Source organism: Brassica oleracea, chromosome C5, assembly GCF_000695525.1.
Source record: "Brassica oleracea var. oleracea cultivar TO1000 chromosome C5, BOL, whole genome shotgun sequence".
NCBI lineage: Eukaryota > Viridiplantae > Streptophyta > Magnoliopsida > Brassicales > Brassicaceae > Brassica > Brassica oleracea.
In genome coordinates this window covers 4423282-4438589 of record NC_027752.1, presented here as the reverse complement: position 1 = coordinate 4438589, position 15308 = coordinate 4423282, and the positions used below count along the sequence as shown (strand labels likewise).

Genomic DNA, 15308 nt, shown 5'->3' with positions numbered 1-15308 from the left:
CATGTCATTAGAATGAAGAACTCTGTTTCATAATACTGCTAGAGATCACATGGAAGAGAGGTGGTGCAAGTTGTTTGCCATAACAAGTTATTAATCTTTATTATACATTTTATCACCGCTACTTAGCAAGTAAGACAAGAAACATTCACACAAATTTTCATCCTTTGCCAATTGAGATATTAAGGTACCTAAAAAAGGAAAAGAGAAAACTGTTTTTGCCCAGTTTGGTAAGAAGCTTCATGTCAAGAACTTGGCGTTAGTGCCAACACCGAATCAGAATCAAGAACTGTGCCCTCCGGGTAAGCTGTGAAAGTAACATTCTTGACTTCACCAAAAACTGAGTTGTCTAGACCGAAGTTCTTAGCAGGAGGCTGAGCAAGATTGTTGGATCTCTGCTGAATATGGCTTTCCACAGTTGTCATGGTTGTTGAGACAACACAACCCCGAACAGTTACAGGAGGAGATACTGTAGATCCTTTATGATTAGTTAGAACGACACGAAAACTCTCGAACACCTCCAAATGCAACACAAGCTCGAGCTGATTCTTTAGCAGGTCCACTTTGTGTTGTATCTCGGACAAGGAAACGTCGAGTGTGAAGCTAAACACAAGCGTTAGTAATCCAGAGACGGGTTCGAGTCCCAGAGGATCCACAGTTATTCCACCAGGGAACTTGAGAACCTGAAAAGAAGTTGGCTTCCCGAAAGTTGATTTGTTTAGGTTCAGACTCGACCTTTGAGCAAAGAGGTTAACGAAAGAAGATCGCAGGGAAGTTAACGAGTCTTTTCTTAATGTATGGTTAGTAAGTACAGGCAGAACTCCAAACTTGACTTCAGTGAAGTTAGATGCACCTGGTTGATGCAGAGACAGAACAGTCACCTGTTCTCAAGTTCAAACAATAAATAGATATTAGACCTCTAAACATACACATTTTATATACGTTCTGGAGCAAAGAATGTGTACCTTGGTGTGGTTCCTGAGATCTAAACTTGAAAAGATATCCTTCTCTAGTTTTCCTCTATGGGAAATGACCTTAGAAGCTGGTTTGTGGAGTCTAAAGCATGCTTGTACTGATGCTGGTTTCAGACAAAGAAAAGGACAATGTAAGAGGGGATGTAATGAGTCATATAAGAACTTAATACTTAAAAGTCTCCACCTTTAAGGCTCTAACTAAAACAGCATATAATATATATAAAACCAGAGATAGCTTATGTACTCAAAGTCTTCACCTTTAAGGCCTTAACTGAAGCAGCAACTATATCTAAAACCAGAGATAGATTATGTACTCAAAGTCTCCACCTTTAAGGCTCATAACTCAATATATAGAACCAGAGATAGCTTCTGTACTTTAAAGTCTCCACCTTTAATTAAAGCAGAACTCTGTAACTGAGGGAAAAAAAAGATAAACTTTGTGTTGAAAGAGAGGTTTACCATTGAGATGAACTATATCATCAGCATGGTGTCTAGGCAGCGATCGACGCGGCGGGAATAGCCAGAAGATCGCTGAAAGGAGAGTCGCAAAGCTAAGGACCAAAAAGATCACACATGTTAGACTAAACAGACGCGACAGGGCAGAGCAAAAGCTCCCGCAGAAGAAGAATCGAGAAGATTCAGTTTCAGGGTCAAGATTCTGCTGCTGTTGTTGTTGAACTTGTTCCTTCTTCTCCTTTAGTTGATTTACCATTGCAAGAGTATTCTTTGAGAGAGGGAAGAGAGAAAGGAGTTGGCTCAACCAACGTTGAGTAGAAGAAGCAAAAGGGTGAAACATCATCTCTTCTCTTATGCTAGTCATTAAATAAGTACAAATGTAAAGAGTCAAATTAAGAGATAAATCATTTATTAGTTGTTTTCTGGTCAAAACATTTAATAACTGTTAATATGTATATTTAAATGGTATTTAGGGCAATAGGGAAGTGATCCCTAAATATATACTAATGATATCAATTATTCAATTTCTGAACCACACTTACCTGTATTTTAACAACTGTATTTTCCTGTATAAAATCACATTTAAAACTTTCCTGTTAATTGCAATGAAACAGATAGATATAAAGATAATTCATTTTAGATTTTGTTTCTAAACAAAATAACTAAATACTAAAACCATTCTGTAAATAATTAATTAAAAAGAGCAGTAATGGGAATAAGCCAAAGAAATCCACCATAAATTTTATTACCAATGACTGTGTTTTACTTGTTGACCATGTTATTCCCACGTTCTTACTTTACAATAAAATAAGGATTATTTAAAATATATTCCCTCTGTTTTTAAAAGATGCATATTCTAGACTTTTCACATATATTAAGAAAACTTATTAAATATGCATTGTTTTTTGTGAATAACAATTTTTCATAACTTTTAGCCAATAGAAATGCATATTCCCTGTTTTATAATATGTTTCCTTGTTTTAATTATACGGTAATGGTATGGTTTGGTTTGAGATTAGAATTCGGTTTTATTTTCCGGTTTGTAAAAAAAAAGGAATGTATACAAAATTTGGAACTCCGCCCTTCCCTCCTTCTCTGCATTTTGAGATTTTCGATTCTTATCTTTCCAAAACAGTTCTATTGCAATCCAGATTCAGATATTCATACTGTAAGAATCTCTCTCTCTCTCTCTCTCTCTCTCTCTCTCTCTCTCTCTCTCTCTCTCTCTCCCATGAAACCAGATTCTTAAAGAACCTATCCATCGCCAATGTTGCTGGTAAATAAAATTATGGTCTTGAGTTTTTTAACTTGTTTGGTTCTGTTTTTATGTCATTATCTTTTACTTTGTGTTCTTTCATTGTCTCAGGAGGGTTTGCACAGTACGTCTCCCTAACCTTTCATCCCTTGAGATCTTGTCAATTCGAGGCAGGGAGGATTTCTCCACCATTTGAACATCCATAATGGCACCTACATATCAATTTGAACACACAAGAATGATGGAAAACAAAATCAAAGAAACATTTGATATATGTGTGTATTATATCGCATATTTTACTTTGACGGAGAAACACTTCTCCAGGGAGCTGCAAGACAACCATTATACTCAAATAATTGAAAATTTTCGAAGCACAACCCATAATAGCACCTCTATCAAAAATCAAAATCAACTTGTTTCGATGTGTTCTCGTTCCATGAGTATGAATCCGTCTGGAGCTCAATACAAGGAAAGGAGGAAGAAAATAAGTATATTCCGTAAATAAAAATGATTGTGTTTGGTAATTAACCAAAGAGACACGGCAGCATAAACGGTTTAGTCGCTTTTAGTTTAATTTGAGACCTGGGTTCGACCATCATGATATGCTATTTTTCCAAAATAAAAATTACTAAAAACTACGTAGTTTTGATTTCAGTTAAAAATATACACGTGGGTTTCCAAGCAAAAAAAACTTGATCGAGGTTTTTTTGCAGAAAACCCTATAATTAATTATACATCATATTTATGATTTTTAAGTGTTTTCTCATTCATCGTTTTAATCTTTAAAATTTTTGTATATTTTAAATATTTCAAATTTATATTTTAAATAATTCAAATTTATTTAGAATTAGACAATGAGAATATTACAAAAGAAACTTAATAAATTTTTTTAAAGAAACATGAAGACATAATTATCACACAAATTTAAATATTACAGCAACACTAATAGTCTAGTAAATATTTGCTCTGGAACTTATAAAATATTGTCCAAGCAAATTTTGTTTAACTGAAAATGGAGCATTAAGAAAATAATTTTATGTAATAATTGTGGTATTTTTCTTGTAGTTTAATATTTAATTATGTATTTATATTTATAATTTTATATTTTCGTATAAAATTTTATTAATTAATATTATTATTATATTTTTATATATATGCTAGTTATTTATAAAAGTTTATGAATATATATTAATTATGACAAATATAAGGACTATAGTGTAGTTGCTAAAAAAGAACTATAGCGTAAATTACAAATAATTTTGAAATTAAATTTGAAGTTTTACTTTTGGAAAAAAACATATTGAAACTTCAAATATAGAATTTTGCAAACTCTATAATATAGAGTATTTTTGGAGATGCTCTGATATACCAACAGCCAAGGGAGTACGTTTTTTTTTGGTCAAAGCATCTAAGGGAGTATATAACAACAATATTTGTATGTATAAAGTATAAACTAGTCCACATATGCATCAAAGAACTATGGTGAAGATCATCTGTTTAAAACAAGACAAACCTCAGATTATGTTTACATTTCTATAAACTACTAAACAAAAACGGAATAAACGCAAAACGCGCACCACCAACAATTTTAAAACAAAAAAAAAAATAACCTTTTTTCTATATATAAACAACTATAGCCCCGACATAAAAATTGTGTCGGCTAATTTTTCTCAATTCAACTAAAAAGGTTTAAATAAAACAAATAAAATGGCGGGTCGCGACACTTTCGAGCTGCGTTTTGCGGCCGTCGCGGCATCCGCCGCCGTATTGATCTTCCTCTTTTCCAGCCAAGCCGTGGAAGCATCACGTATGATGAACCTATGCTCTCACACCGCGTATCCATCTCTGTGCCAGCCTTTGGTGAAGCGTGTCACGAACCCAAGAAGAGCCACGCACCAAACCATACAGGCTTTGGAGGCTAAGACAAAGCTGGCTTTAACTGAAGCGGCCAGGTACAAAAGCGGTAACCAAGAGATCACTACATGTTATGAAACGTTTACCGACGCGCTATATAATTTGGCAAACGCGAGGAAGAGTATAAGGAAACGTAATGTGATGGCGATGAACACGTTTTTAACTGCGGCTGTGTCTGATTTCGGTGTATGTGTTGAAGGGTTCATTGACAAGGGTCAGGTTAATACGGTTCAAAATGCAGCGGTTGATTTGAGGAAAATTGGCACCAATTGCTTGATGTTGTCTACATTGATTAGATGATCAAATAACAAACATTTGTTATTTTCTCCAATAAAAAACTAATTAATTTCTTCTAAATGAAAAAGAGAACAAAAAATTCTAACTAATGAAAAAGGGCTTTTCTTTGTTGATTTTATTTTGGGGAGCTGTTTGTTGATCATCATTCGTCGTGTAAACGCCACTGGGTATAACTAATATTTATCTTATGTAATTAATTGCTATTAGATTATTATTTTTTCTTATGGTAATTTCAGTCATATGATAGCTTTCAGAAATTTCATTTATCCATAGCATTATATCAATATGTGGTGGTTAATACCTTACACTCCAGATATATTTAAAAAAAAAAAACAGATTATAGAGTAGCTGACATAAAGAAAATGTAGGGAAGATGGGTACATAGAAAGAAAAGAAGAAGAACTTCAAGAATCAACAAGAAAAACATAAAGAATTTATAGATCTTATATTTGTCTCTCAAAATATACTAAATGTTAAATAAGAAAAAGAGAACAAAAATTAACAGAGAGTATATAAAAGAAGGAAAAGAACACATAAAATGTTTCATGCTAAGTATTGCTGCTTGTGAACACTTGCTCTAGAGTCTCCCCCAACCTTTTCTCTTTTGACCAACAGCTGATTTTGTTTATTCAGTAGAGCTAAGAATCATAACACAATATATTGTATTAACATAATTAATTTTTTTAAGTGATAATAAAATTTTCTTTTAATTAGAAAATAGATCATTAATTCTAAGGTCGAGACAAGGTATAATATTGTATGGTCCATCATTAGACGTATCATTTTACTATTATAAAACTCACGTCTAAACAAATTTTGGTGTAGTTGACGTAGTCCAAAACTTTGATTCAACATGACACGTCGATAACACATGAGACATGAAGAATATATATGTTTATATGGCCCGTGCTTAATGCTTATATTCAAGACATGAAGAATAAGCTTTCATGGATAAAGGACCATAGGGTAGTTTTCATTTGGCGAGAAAGGAACAGAGTGGCAGATAGAATTGCAAAGGAAGTTTTTCCTCTGAGAATAACCTCTAAATTATATTCTATGGTGCCAAGTTGGTTAAACCTATTGAGGAGGATAAATATGTAGTTGGCTAATGAAAAGTTTGAAGTTAGAGCTAGAAAAACACATGATGCATGATTTTTTAAAAAAAAAAATTTCGGAGGTATCTGAGACCTATGGAAAGACCCAGACTAATTCATAAACTGGTGCATATTCTCGTTCTCAGACCAAAATTAAAAGCATCATAGTTAGATTTTGCTTAGTCACTTTATGTAGACTGCTTGGAAAAGTTTGAAAACTGAATAGGTTTAGAGTTGTTTACACCATGGGTCACATTCTGAGTTTGTCTTACATTCAGAGACACATTCAACATTTGAGGCACTTTTCCTTGGCACTTGCTATTTGATTGGACAATAATGCTCCTGATAAGAGCTTTGTTATTAATTTCAACTTCATTTACTTATTTGTTTTTACCTCAAATATTAATAAATATAAATAAATAAATTTGATGTAATAAATTTTAACTTTTCATCCTCTACATTTCGACATCCATTTATACATACTTTAGAAATTTAAAAATAAAAACATAGAAAATGTTTTTATAATTAAAATATTGTAGATAGTATTGGATGGATAAGCCATCCATGAAAAAATAATATAAATGAATTAATTGTGTACAAAGAAAATGTGGACATCATTTTAAAAAAAGTGAGGATTAGATTTCATCAAATACATGAATTTATAATTTGTGTTCGATGTAAGAAAGGTAAAAAAAATAATCTTCTTTGTGGAAAGAATCTCACTAGTTCCCAGAGATTTGTTCAACCATCCACGCATAACCCATCCACGTTCCAGCTATCCACACACCACTTATCCACGTAACTCCCATCCACACGCTATCCGTCCACATCTTTTGCAGATCTGGATTCTGAAATCGTAACTTTGCAGATCTGGATTTTAAAATTCACAACAACACTAAGAAACCAACAAAATGAGAATCGATTAAAAAGATTTAAAAGATCAGACAAATTCGGAGAATCTAGGATTTAGAAGATGAGAAGTTCAAACTACCTTCTTCTTTTTCTACAATCTTTTTATTTTTTTACAAGTTGTAGTCTTTCGGTATGCTTTTTTTTTCTTTTTGTGTTAGGGAGAGAAAAAAAGAGGTGATAGAATCATTGGAAGATGAAATTTGAATAAAGTCACGTTGAAAGAACGAGAGAGACAAAAGAAAAAGTAAAAAAATGTTAATGTATATAATTTTTCAGTTAGGGAGTTTTTGGTCTTTTTAATACTAGAAAGTGTCTTACAAGCACAATGTATCTTGCAGTGTAATTGATAAGACAAAATGTGTCTCTAGATGTAAAAATTTCATAGGTTTATCAAGGGTGTACATCATTATTAGTAAATATTCTTTATTTAACACATATGTAATTTAATTTTAGCACTCAATTTTCTAAAATAAAACTTCTAAGAAAAAGCTATATAGCTAGAATGTGTCTCAACTTTTTAAAAGTTATTCTTAGAAAAAAAATTCTTGCACATTATATTTTTCATTATAATGAAATTACTAAGAAACATGTGTTAATTATGCTTGTAGTTGACACTGTTCGTTGCAATAACTTTGGCCGGTATTTCCTGACCAACAGTGATGCAAATGTTCACAACACCAACAATCAGGTACCAGAGCATGGCATGGGCCATGATAACACGTTGGTACATTGATTCCATAGTTCGATTTCTCCACCGCTTGAACATCCATGCTCGCACCTAAATATCAATTTGAACACACAAGAATGATGGAAAAAAAAATCTCAGAGATTTGATATATGTGTGTATTATACTTGAAGAAATATATACGCACACTGATGCAGAGCGAAAAGTGAGAGCATGACAATGCAAGCTAGAGCTATTTGTGATGATTTCATGGTTAGGCTGTCTCAAAGGACTGTTTCGTGATTCTTTTTGTCTTATGATTAACTGTAATTGTCAGCACAATGTATATATACTAAAATAAAGGAATTGAGACAAATTTATTTGGTTAGAGAACAATTCGCAATAATGTTTCTTGATTTCGGTCAACGTGCGAATATCACTATTAACTATTAAGTCATTCATTGAATTGGTATGGATTTGCAGTATATGATTCAACTTTCCATTTCCTACTATGAGAGATAAGGCATGTAATAAGTTTATAGTTCGACTTCCAGGAATTACGTTCGATTACTTGCCAATTCATTTAGTCAACAGCTCTAGGTTTCCAAGATTGTGAAACTTTGAATTGACCATATTCATCTAAGGTTAACGCTTTACACCCTCAAGAAATAAATTCATTAATTCAGACATATTCATCTACCTCTCATTTAAAATTTATATAATTAAGTTTGTTATATTAACATGTTCGTTTACTATCCAAGTCCCATTAGGAATACCCGCCAGATTCTATCAGCCATATCTTATTGGAAGACAATAATGATCATCCAAAAAAATTGCCTATGATTTAGGGACTTGAGATAGCATCTTGCAGAAAACTCTCCGTTTTTTTATCAAGAACCCAGTGGCCACCCCCAAAAAAAAAAAAAAAAAAAAAAAAAAAAAAAAACATTAAGAACTAACCGAATGATACTAGACTTCTCGGTGTCAATTTTTTTTTTTTTTTTAAACTCCCAATTTCGAATAACCAAATTGAAAGTTTCATAAAAAAAAAAACCTTACAGGAAACATATAGAGAACGCTAAGAAACAATTCACAAGAAATATGGGCTTCTTAAACAACCTTCACCGTAAAAAAAAATTATCAGCTAAATTTTTTTTCCATTTTCCTCGATCTTCCTCTGCTTTGTTTCTTTGACAAATGGCTTACCAAAATATATAAAAGAAACAACACAGTCACACATTACATGAGCCTGAGTTCGTACTCACCAGCCATGGTTATATACCTCACCCACGGAAGAGCTTGGTACCCGCTCTTCTCAATGACCTTCAAGTACCGAACCTGTAATACCCATAATTAACACCCATCAGGACTCTTCAGTTTAAAAGGTTTGACTGTAGAAACATAGAAAATACCTGATACTGTATATATTTACTAACCTGTATTCCTGAAACAGTGAAATATGGTATCTCGAATTTGACACGGATAGGAGCTTTTCGCTCAGGCGTGGCTTCCTCTGCGGTTATACTTGGGAGATGGAACTCTGCTCTCAACATATACTCCTACATTGTTTCAAAACTTAGTGTCAGAGCATTCAACATTACATAGTCAGTTCTCACATTAAAAAAATCATTAGCACTACTTACCTTGTTCCCAGGGAAAGACTTGATTTTCCAAACCAATGCATCTTTTTCGGGAGCATATGCTGCAGACCCGAGAGATGTTCTAACGGTGGGGTTGGATGCATCAGTTGGTACAGGCAACTCGATCTCAACATTCGTTGCAGTGCTGCAGGAAAGCAACTCTTATTGAAACCTTTTTTTTATATCGTAAAAGGTAAAATCAAACAAAGTCGCACACACACAAACGATTCTAGTTACCTTCTTTCCTTGAACTGGCTTCTCGCTTTTACTAGCATCTCAACACGACTCCTGGAATGTCTCTCTATCTGAGCTTCGACCCATATAAGAGGCTTTACCTGAACAAATATTATGTAAGAAAGAGATTTACTTTGTGCAAGGAGGGAACCATCCGCGCAGTATTTCACATTTCGAACCTGGGTACTGAGTCTATATGTCATTAAATCAAAAGCCCCATCAGGTGGTATGAAAGATATTGTCCTATCGTTCTCAAAACGGGCCAATCGAACACACCTGTAATTTGAAGAAAGACACATGTAAAACTCAAGCATAGTATATTTTATTGCGGTAAAAAAAAACAATGATCCGGATAAGAAGTGACTGTCAGAGAATGTTTGGAGTTGCAAGAGGAAAGCGTACTGATGAAATTTGATGTCCTCCAAATCAATAGCTTTTCCTTTTGTTGCTCGTCCCTGTGCTTCCAACAGTACTCTATCGTTCAGACCTAGCTTACACTCTGGCATTCCACTGTAATAACCATAGAGTAAGAAGCAGAGAGTCAAAACAGAGAGAGTTTTGATCTAACATGCTTTGCTTGATATAGAACAGTAGAAAACGCACCTCAGATATGTTCGCATCTTCAATGCTCCAACGACATCAGACCTCACAATTTGCCCATTACTGTTCACAAGGATATTTACACTCTCTACCACGTCCAAGAAAACCTGGAAAGCAAAACATCAACATTTACAGACCTAAAAATATATAAAAACAAAATGTTTCCCTGCTTGTAAAGTAAGCAAGAACCTACTTCGTTTTTCTTGAACTGTAACCCCTCACTCCTCCACGAAACAGCATTAGTGACAGCCATGGGAGGTCTCTGTGTGACTTCCATCCTATAAGCATCAGTCTTGATGAACTCACTAAGGATTCTTGCTTCAGTATACTGAGGGTAACCAAAGTCCATCATCTCGTCAAGTAACTCATACTGCCACCAACACAATTCAAATTCAGTATCTAATATATTTGTTTTCCCACACCAGCATAATAGATTCATCAAGAGAAATAACAAGAAAGGTATAAAGGGAGAAGCAGCAGTAACATTACCACAACCACAAAGTTATCCCTCAATGACTCTTCCTCCAACTCCTCAAAATAGTGCTTGAAGACCTACAAATTAGTATTAAAAAAAAAAAAAAGCACGTAAAATGATTTGAAACAGATCATAAAGGGGGATGGATGCCTTACATCGATAACGCGATGCAGGAAGAAGAGAAGACTGGCAGCGTTACAGTTCTGCCTGGAAGCTATCATGAGGTAAACGTTACTATGCTGTACAAACATGTAGGTCACTCCGTTATCGTAAACAACCGGATCATTAGACTCTGATTCTCCCTGAAATAAGCATAAATTGTATTGATTACTGATTCAAACTCTAATCTATGAACAATAAGCAAAACTCATCAATACAGATGAAATCACGATAATCTTATAATTGTTATTGGGAACAGTAAAACACCTCTTTCTCGATGAGTTTGGTGAAGAAACGCTCGGCTTGAGCAGCGGTGACGTCGCCGCGGTAATCGCGCCAGACGAGGACGCGGCCCTTGATGTCGAGGAGAAACAGCGCGGAGGCCGCCCCTGCCATGTTGTTTCTCTTGGATTCCGCGATATCAGATCCGATCAAACGGAAGACGAGATCTGAAGAATTTTATTGCTTGGCCGGAGATGCAGCATCAAAGAGAAGAATGAGCTGAGATCATCATCATCGTGCTGCAGCTTGACTGGTTTCGATAAAAGTCTTTTTATTCACGATCTGTCGATTTGCTCGATTCAGATTCCCATTACTAACTCTGTTGGCAAACATGCCTTTTAAGATTCCATCGAAACGGCGTCGTATGCGGTGACGAGCAATTAAAAATGCTTTTTTTTTTTTTTTTTTTTTTGCCTAATAAAAACAAGACATTTCACCTAGTTTATCACTTGTTTTTTTTCCATGTTTCCTTACAATGCAATTCAAGTGATCAAAGAACTCTTCTGTACATGTTTCACAACCTTTTTCTTTCTTTCACAAGCAACCCAACTCAGACTTCTTCACGCTTTGATTCGGCACAAATCCTTACGTTCAGTTCCATTGATTCGAGCTCGAGGCAGGGCAAAGCAACAAGCCAGATTCATTATGACCCTAGATGATGTTTCATGTTCCTTGAGTGCTAAGCTACTTATATCGTCGGTCACCTTCGAGATCAGTGAAAGAAACATCATCCTCATTCACTGTGTACATTGGAGTCCACTTATGACCACAAATCTTCCTCTCCTGGCCAATCATCATCTTTGAGTGTTGGGCTTAGGCTTCCACTATTTTTGTCGATCTTCTGGATTGGTTCTTCCTCGATAACAGCTTTATCGATGAACTCCACATTTTCAGACCAGCGAACCGTCTTTTGGAAATCGGGATACACGATTGAAGGAGGTTCGAAGGCATATATTCCTGGAGAAAGGAACTCAGGAGGAGCATGGTGGTGGTAGTAAGATTGAGCAGAGGTTATAACCTGTGGGGAAGACAAAAGCTGAGCATCGTGTTTACCGAGCCTTGAATGGAGAAGAACAAAGTAGACTTTCCAGAAGTAACCAACAGTCATGTGGCATGGACAGAGTTCTATTCTCAGTGCAGCTAACCTCGGAGCAAGACGCTCTATAGGATGATCCATTACTCGGGTTGAGTCAAAACTAAACCCATATAACTTTTTCTCTTTTTTGCTCAACAAACTTCATTCAAACCAGATAATTTTCTTGCCAACTGGAATTGGATTTTAACATCTAGCAGCTTTATCCGTAGATTTTCTTTCTTTTTCTTTTCTTTTTAAATGAATTTGATATTCAGAAAAATTAAATTACGTTCGATAATCTCAATTTATTGGCAAATAAGTACAAAGAAGTGGAACTGAATCATCATCACATTATTGGATTCTCCTACATTAAAAAAACAAACCTCTGGAATGGCCAATGCTTCAAACGAGACTATACACCAAAGTTCATAAATCAGATTCTCACAAACCCAAAAATTATTTCCCGCTGGATTTGTCTACTCAGAACCAAAGAAACTTAAACTTGAAGAGCAGAAGCTATGGAACCAGCGAGGCTCAGAACTTCAAAAGGAGGCTTGTTCATCACCTCTTTCACTGTCAATCCACAAGAGTCTGTGATCCAGAAATAGCTAAAACCTTCCGCAGGATCGCCTGCACCAAGAAAAGACACAACAAAGAAAGATTTTTATTACTGACACAAAGAAAAAGAAACTACTCGGTTTGGAAGATATCATAACATTTTGTATAATGGTTGTAACCTTTGGTGTCTAGCTTGAAACGTTTCCATGAACTCTTGGGGAATATGCCATGTGTTACATATGCGCTTATTTTAGCTGCTCCATGTGCAGCTAAAACTTTCTGAATGGCACAGGACTTAGAGGTTAGTTATGAACGCAGTGAGAAGAGAGTTACTACTACTTTTGATAGTTGAATGTGAGTACAGCACCTGGCATTCGATTAACGTGCCACCCGACTGAACCAAATCATCGACTATCACGACGTGCCTTCCTTCAGCGTCGCCCTCTTTGATACGCACTATTCGTTTGTCTCCCATTCTAACTTTGTTGCAAACAATCTGAATGACATAGGGGATTATTAGGTAAGCCTGAAGGATTAATGTACAGATTTTTGCTCAAGAATCAAGATATGATGATGCAATGCTTGTTTTGGATTTAGATCTAATATGACCTTGAAGAACTCATGGTGCTAAACACAGGCTGCTATATACTAAAACGGTCCACATGTATTCACTGTAAGATGCTAGTGAGAGACAGCATTAGAAAGTAGTATGATACCGTTGGATAATGTTGGAGTTGTTTGTGGAAACGTTTCCATGCTCCATCATCCGGGAATGCAATAGATATCTGAAACAAATGAACATCAATAACAAACATGAATGAAGCTTGAATGGAACTCTAATCTATAGCGAGTTACATGAAAAAAGCTCGTTCTTTTAGAGATGATGGAACTGATACATCTGTGATAAAAAACTAAAGGGAAAGAGGCTTACGTTATCAGAATCAGGTAGAGCCTGGAGTCTATTCTTGAGCAAAGGTATACCACTTTCAAAGCACGGAAGTATAGTATCACCAAAGTAGAACCTTTCCTACAATCCAAACAAAGACATGCAAAAATCTAAGATAAAACATAGAGAACAAAAACAAAAAGAGTCATCAGCAACGATCAGAGTTATGATGAAGACCTGCAAGGCGTGTATATCGAATGTCACCAAGCTAGTCGGTCCTCCTCTAGAAGCCGGTATGTTCGAGAGTATCCTAGCCAGAGTGAAAGCAGTCGCCACGTCTCCTTCGTCCTCCATTCTCTCAGAAGTTCCAGTGGGGAAGAACGGAAGAACAAGTGTAAACGACGAAACGAAAAGCTTGGGTAGAGCATAGATAACCGAGAGCTGCTCGAAGATCACAGCCGGTGAACTGAACGAAGCCAAGAAGGCCACGTGCTGCCCACGAATGCCTTGAGCATTTTGTATGAACAGATTAGGGAATCCATCGTCAAATTTCCTACAAAAAAAAAGAACAAATGATTGTGAATATAACTTTGTTAACAAAAACTCAATTATCAAACCAAATAATCCTCAGCTTAGAATCCCTAATGCAAAATTTCTCTCCACTTACATAGCATAAGATACACTAAGAGTGATTTAAAAGAGCTATAGAATATCTCAAGGTCTCAACTTTGAACTCTGGGGTAAGAAAGACCATCGACCAAACCCACCAAAGAAACTCACATTTGAAAATTCGAATCGGTAAGAACAAAGTCAAAGCTATCATCAGCTTTCGATAGCTTTCTTCATATTTCACAAAGGATCGCATTAACATAAAAGAGAAAGCTTTTCAAGTAATCAAACAGAGAGAGAGAGAGAGAGAGATAGAGATTTTTTTACTTCCAATTGATGCTTCGTAGCTCGATACAATCCGATTGGGCGACGATTCTCTCGGCGAGATCTCTAGTCTCGTCGCTGTGGAAGAGACATACACGCTTCGAGCACTTCGAACCAGATTCCGACGCTGATGCAGACATTGATATCGGAGAAGACGACGAATTCGGGCTAATCAGGCTGATCGGATCCCCATTGGACAAGAAATCGAGGCTCCGATGACCTGACTGGTTCTCTAAGCTTCTGACTCCACACCTCACGCAGCGACCACCGACTGTAGCGGTTTTGAAACTCAGAGAAAACGGAGACGATAACGACGATGGAGAGGAGCTCAACTGAGGGAGAGATAGAGAGGCAGCGGTTGTTGCAGTCGCCGGAGAAATAGCCGCCATTTCCGAAGACGAAGGGTCAAAAAATACGAAGTTTTCGGCGGATATCTTCAAAAATTAAAAAATTAGTACTATTTTTTTGCGCTTAAAAAGAATCTGACATGTGGCGAAGATATTAGAAATTGACACATATGCCCCTACCTGTCAAATGAGACACGTTGTGAAAGGTGTTGGATTTGTTCCGGTTTGATCTCACTAATTTACCTAACCATCGGTTCGAGTTTAATTTGTACGAAAATTCACATTACAAGTATGTTTAGGATTCTTCCAAATTCCAATCTTGTTTTTACAGTATTAAAGCCGATATCAAATGATTTCTCTAGGTTTAATTAGAATATCGATCGGGGTAGTCGGTTTGTTTCCGGTTTAAGAGTTAGGAGGAAAGAGGAGGAGGATGTGGAGGCAAACAATAAACTTGGGAAGGTACACGCGCCTGAAATCGTTTTAAGCATAGAAAATGTGTTAGTTGAATAGAAGTAGCGTCAAACTATACCACCGAGTCCAACAGTATTCTTCA

At 35.8% G+C, this 15308-nt stretch overlaps 4 protein-coding genes across 4 annotated transcripts; 1 reads left to right on the top strand and 3 right to left on the bottom strand.

The window, feature by feature from the left end:
- Positions 1 to 59: 59 nt before the first annotated feature.
- Positions 60 to 1763, bottom strand: LOC106344072. The gene is made up of 3 exons (XM_013783451.1): positions 1431 to 1763; positions 963 to 1075; positions 60 to 878 (listed from the first exon to the last, which is right to left on the bottom strand). Exons 1-3 carry the CDS (start codon positions 1681 to 1683, stop codon positions 243 to 245), a joined length of 1002 nt encoding a protein of 333 aa, XP_013638905.1. The 5' UTR covers positions 1684 to 1763; the 3' UTR covers positions 60 to 242.
- A 2578-nt stretch (positions 1764 to 4341) lies between these two features.
- LOC106293953 lies at positions 4342 to 5137 on the top strand. The gene has a single exon (XM_013729585.1). It carries the CDS (start codon positions 4390 to 4392, stop codon positions 4894 to 4896), a length of 507 nt encoding a protein of 168 aa, XP_013585039.1. The 5' UTR covers positions 4342 to 4389; the 3' UTR covers positions 4897 to 5137.
- A 3500-nt stretch (positions 5138 to 8637) lies between these two features.
- LOC106343583 (AP-1 complex subunit mu-2-like) lies at positions 8638 to 11067 on the bottom strand. Its single transcript, XM_013782834.1, has 11 exons — positions 10939 to 11067; positions 10668 to 10814; positions 10527 to 10589; positions 10231 to 10407; positions 10041 to 10144; positions 9840 to 9947; positions 9617 to 9713; positions 9441 to 9538; positions 9207 to 9348; positions 9000 to 9122; positions 8638 to 8901 (listed from the first exon to the last, which is right to left on the bottom strand). The coding sequence occupies exons 1-11, from the start codon at positions 11065 to 11067 to the stop codon at positions 8803 to 8805; spliced, it is 1287 nt and encodes a 428-aa protein (XP_013638288.1). The 3' UTR covers positions 8638 to 8802.
- A 1287-nt stretch (positions 11068 to 12354) lies between these two features.
- On the bottom strand, positions 12355 to 14841 carry LOC106343869 (ribose-phosphate pyrophosphokinase 3, chloroplastic). The gene is made up of 7 exons (XM_013783204.1): positions 14409 to 14841; positions 13710 to 14025; positions 13518 to 13613; positions 13303 to 13371; positions 12954 to 13082; positions 12766 to 12865; positions 12355 to 12658 (listed from the first exon to the last, which is right to left on the bottom strand). Exons 1-7 carry the CDS (start codon positions 14792 to 14794, stop codon positions 12525 to 12527), a joined length of 1230 nt encoding a protein of 409 aa, XP_013638658.1. The 5' UTR covers positions 14795 to 14841; the 3' UTR covers positions 12355 to 12524.
- Between the last annotated feature and the right edge of the window lie 467 nt (positions 14842 to 15308).

What these genes read in the sequence shown, in the direction of transcription:
- LOC106344072 (XM_013783451.1), bottom strand. Translation starts at nt 1,683, where the DNA reads ATGGTAAATCAACTAAAGGAGAAGAAGGAACAAGTTCAACAACAACAG. An exon ending in TGATATAGTTCATCTCAATG is followed by an intron (nt 1,076 to 1,430) that starts GTAAACCTCTCT and finishes GTCTGAAACCAG; the next exon opens with CATCAGTACAAGCATGCTTT. An exon ending in ATCTCAGGAACCACACCAAG is followed by an intron (nt 879 to 962) that starts GTACACATTCTT and finishes ACTTGAGAACAG; the next exon opens with GTGACTGTTCTGTCTCTGCA.
- LOC106293953 (XM_013729585.1), top strand. Translation starts at nt 4,390, where the DNA reads ATGGCGGGTCGCGACACTTTCGAGCTGCGTTTTGCGGCCGTCGCGGCA.
- LOC106343583 (XM_013782834.1), bottom strand. Translation starts at nt 11,067, where the DNA reads ATGGCAGGGGCGGCCTCCGCGCTGTTTCTCCTCGACATCAAGGGCCGC. An exon ending in CCAAACTCATCGAGAAAGAG is followed by an intron (nt 10,815 to 10,938) that starts GTGTTTTACTGT and finishes TGCTTATTTCAG; the next exon opens with GGAGAATCAGAGTCTAATGA. An exon ending in TCACTGTTTCAGGAATACAG is followed by an intron (nt 8,902 to 8,999) that starts GTTAGTAAATAT and finishes TGGGTATTACAG; the next exon opens with GTTCGGTACTTGAAGGTCAT.
- LOC106343869 (XM_013783204.1), bottom strand. Translation starts at nt 14,794, where the DNA reads ATGGCGGCTATTTCTCCGGCGACTGCAACAACCGCTGCCTCTCTATCT. An exon ending in CTCTACCTGATTCTGATAAC is followed by an intron (nt 13,372 to 13,517) that starts GTAAGCCTCTTT and finishes CATTTGTTTCAG; the next exon opens with ATATCTATTGCATTCCCGGA. An exon ending in TTTCAAGCTAGACACCAAAG is followed by an intron (nt 12,659 to 12,765) that starts GTTACAACCATT and finishes TTCTTGGTGCAG; the next exon opens with GCGATCCTGCGGAAGGTTTT.